Below are 8236 nucleotides of genomic sequence, written 5' to 3'. Positions count from 1 at the left end.
TATATCCTAGCAAAGAGATATACTATGAGATATATATGTAAGGAGATGAAACTAACACAAGGGTAAACAATATGAAACAAGATAGTGGATGATATGAATAATGAGACAATGACGATATGAGCAATGAGCACAAATATAAATAAACGCCAAAGCACACTCAAACACAATCAAATGATCACGGAGTTCGGACCTTCCGTCCTACGTCTCCGCTCCCCACTCCCGGGGAGAAATCCACTAACACAATCCGGTTTGAAAGCCGAAACTTCTACACTCACACTCTTGCAAACCCACTCAACACCCTCACAAGTGTTGGACCTAGCCGTGTCTCCCTCAAGTGCTCGGTTACAACCTTTCCCTAGGTTCGTCAACTGACGCCACTCCTCTTGGGACGATCCCCGACTCTCACCACACACTCCTCTTGGTGTACAAGTGTATTACAAAGTGATCTATACAATTAGGCACAATAACAAGGTGTTTGTTCACTAATACAAGGTGAGAACACAATGTAGGCTCACACTCAATGTCACACAATCCCACAACCCAATTATATAATGTATGCAAATACAATAAGCTCAATGGTTGTGTGTGTAAACAAAGAGTAAATCAAATCAAACTAAACTCAAATAAATTCTAGCTTAATAAAATGATAATCAAACAATTATATATAAATGTAAAGCTAGATTGAGTTTAGAAACACTTCTCTAAAGATGACAAGAGAGAGAGGGAGAAGAGTTGAATGCCCAAACACCAAAGAATGATCTCCTCAAGCTCTTGTGAAAGTTTCTTCATAAACAAACTCTTGAAACAAACTTAAAAACTCTTAAACAAACTTGTAAAACTCTTTTTAAAACTATCTTAAACATCCATGAGAAACAATGAAAGTTGAGGGCTTTTTATAGCCTCTTAAACCAGCCACAAACTCCCAAAAATTGAAAATATCAAAAACTAGCCGTTACTAGCCGTTATAGGCTGAAAAGACCAAAATACCCCTAAATTCAGCATTCTGGAAATTTACATATATGGATTTGTAAAATCAATTAAAAATAGTAAATCAACTCCAAAAATTATGAAAATTTGATAGAAGGTTCTAAACATATAGAAGAACATGTTAGAGAATGAATTTCTGAAAAATCATTTATCATTTGAGAGAAATAAATGTTTGAACATAGATATACAGTTTCTGAAAAATCTGCTGACATACACGATTTTGTAAAATCAATTGGGCACAGTAAATCAACTCCAAAAATAGTAAAATTTTGAGGAAGGTTTCTAAACATGTAGTTAAACATTTCAAAGAAAGAATTTCTTAAATATCACTTCCCATTTGTGAAAACTCATCTGTTTTGTAAAAATATGCACGAACATGCACGAACGAAAAACATGATTTTGTAAATTCAATTAAACATAACAAATCAATTTCAAACTTGATGAAACTTTGGGAAATGTTTGAAAATATGATTTTGAACATGTTACAAAAAAGAATTTTTCAATTTGCATTTCCCAATTATGGAATCTTATTATTTTGCAAAATCACATAAGTATGGACTTGTAAAAGCTTGATCTTGACAAAATGAGTTTAAACAAAGTTTTAAAAACTTTCCAATAGATTTATAAACTTGATAAAAGATATAAAATAATTTCGTTAAGTCTATAATCCAAAACGACGATAAACCAAACTAAACATGTGTGTGTGATATTGAGCTTGAAGTATTAACACACATAATATAAGCCCTAAACTAATTTACCCAAGCTTGATTGGTCTTCAATATGCTTGACTTGGTAATCTCGCGGATGAAGCTTGAACTTGATCTTTAACTTTGAATTGCAAGGCTTCACTCTACTATTCCACCAACCTCCATTGAATATGATCGTTGAGGCTCTATTCCATCCATCCTCCAACACGTTGTTTGTCTACAATAAATACGAAAACACAAATACTAGACAAATAACATTAGTGGTAAATTGTTTATTAAACATCATCAAAACAAGAAGGCCAACACCCCCCTCTTCCGACCACCCCCCTTCCCCCTTCCCCCCTCCCCTCCCCTCTCGGCAGCCCCTCCCTTTCCGCACAGTGTCCGTTCTTTCATTTGCCTAAAATGTATGTTTTTTCTACCGAGCTTTAGAATTTTTAAATTATTATTATTTATTGTTGAATTTAGTTTAGAAACCCTAATTTATGATAAAAAAATAAACGAGTTCAATTCTGAAAACCCTAACTTAATTACATGTTAATTCATTTGAACAACACCAGTAATCATATTTTTTTTAAACACTTATAAACCCTAACTCATTTAAGTTTCATTCGTGCTATAAGTATGTGTGATTATTTAAGTTTGTGATGTGAAAATAAGTGAAATAATTTTTTTTTAAAAATAGAGTGATATATAACACATTATAAATTTTTATAATGTGTTATAATCCAATTTAGGTGAATAAAAAAAATAACATTATCCCTAGACTTCCGTCCAATAATTACATCCAATTATTTGGACTTATAATATATGAAATACGACTCAGATTTGGGTAGGAGACGAAGTTTTCTCCCAAAAATGAGCGTTTATTTTATATTATAGGAATAAAAAATTGGTACTGAAATTCGTAATTATTGGATCTGTCCTTCTCGGACGGGTTAGGAATATAGTAGTGCATACATCCAACTTTGTATACTATGTATATTTTCATTCTTGAAAGTTTTGGCAGCACCTATTCGTTGTTCTCCGTGTACAATAAGCGTATGTTGTTCTGCGTTTCGGGTTATTACTGATACGCATAATAACATCCGCACAGTGTACAGGGAGAACAGCGGGTAGGTGCTGCCGAAATTTTCAAGAAATGAAAATATACAAAGTATATGAAGTTGGATGTAAGCACTACTATATTCTTAATGGATAGAAGTCTTCCTATGACAGCCGCAAGATTAGTGTAATTAGTTTTTACGTATGTTTTATATATATTTTATGTAGATAAATATTCATATTGTTAAATGATATATGAACGTATGTTTGATGTGTGTTGAATGTATAAGAGTAATGGATGTATTAGTAGTTGTGAGACTAATCGTATTTAATATTTATATATAATTTACAGATGAGGATAATTCCTGACAAGTCATGGATAGATATCCTTAGGCATCGTAGATTTCACGACACACGATACAAGGAGGGCTGTGAAGCCTTCATGCGTTATGCGGAAATGAATCCGAGAAATTTAAGAAGCGGTGCTATGTACTGTCCTTGTTGTAGGTGTAGGAATTTGAACCTGCTGAATGGAAATGATATACGGATTCACCTAATAAAATCAGGTTTTGATGAGAAATATAAATACTGGAACTGGCATGGGGAGGGTATCACTGAAGATGAGGATCCAAATATGCATGTTGGTACGTCCGGTGGCCAACGAATAGATGACACAGAAACATTGTTGAATGATATTTTTCCTCGACCTACAGAATATGATGTTGATGATAATGTCGAGGATGATATTGGAGACAAAAGTAAAGATGATAACGAAGTTGAAGATGAAGAGGTAGGAGGTGTCGCGAGTGTCGAAAATATTAATGATATGCATTCCTCCGCAGAAATAAAGCGAATAATGGAGCTACTAGAAGATAGTGAAAAGGACTTATATGAGGTATGTACCGAGTACTCCAGATTTTCATTTATGCTGAAACTCCTTCATATTAAGACACTTAGCGGTATGTCAGATAATTATTTTGAAATGCTTCTTGATTTGCTTCGGACTGTAATCCCTGGAGGAGAGAATAGCATACCCCAAACAACTTATCAAGCTGAGAAGATTGTCTCTGCTCTGGGTCTTGATTATAATAAGATTGATGCATGTCCGAATGATTGTATTTTATACCACAAAGCCAATAAAGACCTTCAAGAGTGTCCGACATGTGGAGTTTCTAGGTGGAAACAGCGCACAAATTCTTCAACAAGGATTAGAACGGAGACAGGGATAACACAGAAGAAAATTCCAGTCAAAGTGCTTCGACATTTTCCATTGGCTCCTAGATTGCGAAGATTATACATGAACAAGGAAACGGCAAAGAATATGAGGTGGCATAAGGATGATCGAGTAGACGATGGTAAATTGAGACATCCTGCTGATGCTTTAGCTTGGAAGCATGTTGATAAAATTTATCCTCGATTTGCCGAAGATTGCAGAAATGTAAGACTGGGTCTGTCAAGTGACGGATTCAATCCATTTGGGGTAATGAGCTCTGGCTGGTCTACGTGGCCAGTTGTATTAATGCCATATAATTTACCTCCATTGCTTTGTATGAAACAACCGTTTATGATACTTTCATTACTGATACCCGGTAAGCATGCTCCGGAAAATGATATTGATGTCTACTTAGAGCCTCTAATTGATGAGCTAAAACAATTATGGTCTGAGGGTATTTTAGCATATGATGCCTATTTAAAAGAGTCGTTTAGATTACGTGCTATTATACTATGGACGATTAATGATTTTCCAGCTTATGCTAATATGTCAGGGTACTCTACGAAGGGCAAGTGTGATTATCCTGTATGTGGTCCAGAATTTGAAGCTATTCAATTACCACATAGCCGAAAGAGTTGTTATTGGTTTAATCGAAGGTGGTTGCCCTTGAGTCATAAGTACAGAAAATTATCAGCTAAGTTTGATGGTACAGTTGAGAAAAGAATGAAGCCGCGTCAACTGACAGGTACTGAGATCGTTCAATTACTTGAGGGGTTTCCAAAAGTTGTGTTTGGGAAAAAACGCTATTCTAAATTTAACACGCTCGGAGTAAGAGATTACTTAAAGTTAAAAAAGCCATTGAAGCGTCCTCAAACAATGGAGGCATGAGATCAAACATGAAACCTATGACAGGTATGAGGAGGACTGGCAGAGGTTTTTAAACCTCGATGACCGAGTTGACGAGATTCATTTCACGGCTCTCCTCATGTATTAGGACAGCGATGTCACCAAGGTTAGTTTCATAAAATTTAGTTTATAATTTTAAGATATTATTTCATTTTATATTTACATAATTTTTTTTAAAGAATAAATCCACGAAGGGGTCAGAAAATAGAAGAAAGAAGCTGCATGACCATCACTTGGGCTCACACTCCTACGCCAATCTGGAGGATGTTTATTGTCAAGATACGGTATATGTCATTTAAAGATTTAAAAGATCTTAATGTTTAGTATGATTATGAAATCTCATAATTTATAATATGACAGGGGAAATCATTAATGCCGATACACTTGAGGGCCAGAGCGGCATATGGTACTTTTCGTGAACAATATAGGGGTGATGAGAGGAATCGGGATAAGATCACGGCAAATCTCGAGTTAGTGGTGAGACTTATACATATCTTGAGTAGTATTATTAATTCTATTTTGTTAACATTACGAGGAAACGAGAACACAAATAATATGGTCATTATCTTGAATTAACTATAAATTTGTGCTTTAGGAGGGATTTGAGACTGCATCCAAGGAGGCTGCATCTGTGTACATTTCGCAGGAGGAGGAACAAGCCGAGACGGACCCTCACATGCTTTCTGCAGAGGAGAACATCAATCTCACACAGAACTTGATGGGTCATAATAGGTAAGGATGGTGAAAAATCGAATCAATTTGAATACTACATACTATTTATATTTGTTTACCATTATTGAATTTGAGAGCAAAGTTTAATATTTATTTCTCCCTAATAATAGGAGAGGAAATAGGTAAGGATGGTGAAAAATCGAATCAATTTGAATACTACATACTATTTATATTTGTTTACCATTATTGAATTTGAGAGCAAAGTTTAATATTTATTTCTCCCTAATAATAGGAGAGGAAGATATCCTCTGCATGGTGTCGGAGCTTCACCCGGTATAAGCATTAGATCGTCCACAACATCCTCCACATCATCTACATCGCATAGAGCAGCCACAAGCAGTTTTCAGGCTATGCCATTTGTCGCACGTATCTCTGCCTTCTTGATTGACAAAATTGACCCGGAGCTGCATATTCAGGTGACTAATGAGATGACTAGAGTTGCGCTGACGGCGAACTCGATGGACTATCTCATGGGGTATGTTATACAATATTTAGGCGGTGCTATTCATTATAGCGCGTATGATGGTGTCATACGGATCATTAGCTCGATTGGCGATAATTCTGGCGCTAGACAGAGTAGTGCTCAGGTACCTTATTTTTTCTTATATTTATAAATTCATTTTTATCTAATATGTTATCAAACACCACATAATGATTATTCAATTAAACATTCAGAGTGGAGATATTGGAGGGAGCAGCACCCGTTCTCGTAATCGGGATAGAGATACCCCCGCCGCCGACGATGGATGAGGTTTTTTTATTTTTAATTCAATAAACAGTTTTATTTGTTATAACACTATATTTATTCATGTCGTGTATCATATCTTAGTCATGTGCATTGTTAGTATATATGTTGTTGGATGTGTTTTAGACGGAACTGATTGATGTATATTTTGAAGTGGATGGTTGGATTTGTACAATGTGTTGGATTTGGTTATATAGATGTTTTTGAATGGAATTGTTATGAATTTTGATTATGATTGGATGGTTGAATGTGGCGTGTACAGTATTTTCTGGATGTATTCAAATATTAATGTAATTGTACAGAGAAATACAAATTTTAATTAATTTTTTTTCCCTGCAAAAAGGCAATCTAGACGGAATTCCGTCTAGATTGAGTCAACCTAGACGGAATTTCCGTCTAGGTTGTAAAAAACCAACCTAGACGGAAATTCCGTCTAGGTTGACAAACCAGACGGAATTCCGTCTGGTCTGTCAACCTAGACGGAATTTTTATTCCGTCTAGGTTGACTTCCGTCTAGATTGATCAACCTAGACGGAATTCCGTCTAGTTTGCATCAATCTAGACGGAAGCAAAATAAACCACCCAAACTAGACGGAATTCCGTCTAGATGACCTAATCTAGACGGAATTTCAATCAACCTAGACGGAAATTTCCGTCTAGGTTGATCGTTTTTCTACTAGTGACCTTATATAACCGTGTGATCGATGTCAGTACTATCTTAACCTAATTAAGCTGTCATTAGTTAGAGATTAAGTAGTGTCCAATTAAGTGTATCATGTATATATTATCACAAATTCACAACCGTATTAGGCACAAGTGGAAAGTTCTAAACATTAAGAAAGAAACTACCAATACTCAGGCGCACATGCACAGAAAACAAAATCAGTTTTGGCCTAAACAGTTCAGTTTTTTCGACCTCTGGGGTGGAGATTGGGATTCTGACCCTCTTTTTAGGCGGAAAAAAATTGGCCTAACAAAACCAATTTAAAGTCCTGGTCCAATTTTATGCTAAACTGGGACAGATGCCCCGCTAAACTGGTTTAAGGAGAGTTGTCAAACAGGCCCTAAAGGTTCCTTCTCCTGATAACAATCCTGAACACTTTTTTTTTTCAAGAAAAATCCTGGGCCTAAAAGTTATTGGAGTAACTAATAACTTATTAACAAAGACGGGAATACAGAGCAACACTGCCAACACATGTACAACCCTAAACATATATATAGCTCACATGAAGCTAGTAAGTAAACAATACAAACGCTAATTTTTATTTACCACATACATACATCTCTAGAATATTTTTATTTAGACTGTATCTTCTAATTCATCCATGCACTTTTGTATAATCAATTCATTCAATGCCAAAGAAAGGCACCCATTGCATACTTCCTCTTATAGTTAAGATCCCCAGAGACAGGGAGCCCGTACTCATTGAAGAGGCAGTTGAGCTTCCACTCCGGCATCTTCTCATAATCAGACTTCGTGTACCTCGGATAATGCAATGGCATCTGGAAATGGCTACTCGCCCCCTTCTCCTTCTTCCCATGGCCAATATTAGCCATGGAACTCGAACCCTGAGCTATCGAGCCCATGCTCTACTAATGTAGAGAGAGTTTGTCTGTTTGTTTGAATTCTCAAGTATCAGAGTGCTGGGGCTTTATAGAGTCTACAGTGTGAATTATTTGGGTTCAGGCTCAACTTGTCAATTAAGAGCATGAACATGTCAAGCTCGATTGGATTGAACCTCAATTACTCTTCCAAGACTTTGTCAATTTACTCTCCCATCCTAGCTATTTATTGTATCAGTGCTATGGACCTACATTTTCCACGTCAATGTCGGAGATGTATTACAGTGCATATTACAACCAATATATTAAAACTAATGCTACTGCGATATCGATTCATAT

The 8236-nt window shown here is 35.9% G+C and overlaps 1 protein-coding gene and 1 long non-coding RNA gene across 2 annotated transcripts; one reads left to right on the top strand and one right to left on the bottom strand.

The window, feature by feature from the left end:
- On the top strand, positions 5102–5513 carry LOC109824919. Its single transcript, XR_002242843.1, has 3 exons — positions 5102–5141; positions 5218–5334; positions 5453–5513. It is a non-coding gene; the product is annotated as an uncharacterized LOC109824919 (long non-coding RNA).
- On the bottom strand, positions 7531–7984 carry LOC109825767. The gene has a single exon (XM_020392655.1). The coding sequence runs from the start codon at positions 7919–7921 to the stop codon at positions 7685–7687; it is 237 nt and encodes a 78-aa protein (XP_020248244.1). The 5' UTR covers positions 7922–7984; the 3' UTR covers positions 7531–7684.

This window comes from Asparagus officinalis, chromosome 10 (assembly GCF_001876935.1).
Source record: "Asparagus officinalis chromosome 10, Aspof.V1, whole genome shotgun sequence".
Taxonomy (NCBI): domain Eukaryota; kingdom Viridiplantae; phylum Streptophyta; class Magnoliopsida; order Asparagales; family Asparagaceae; genus Asparagus; species Asparagus officinalis.
The sequence above is the reverse complement of the archived record's forward strand: the minus strand, read 5'-3'. Positions and strand labels throughout refer to the sequence as shown.

Excerpts from the sequence above, each read along its gene's own strand:
- LOC109825767 (XM_020392655.1), bottom strand. The coding sequence starts at position 7,921 with ATGGGCTCGATAGCTCAGGGTTCGAGTTCCATGGCTAATATTGGCCAT.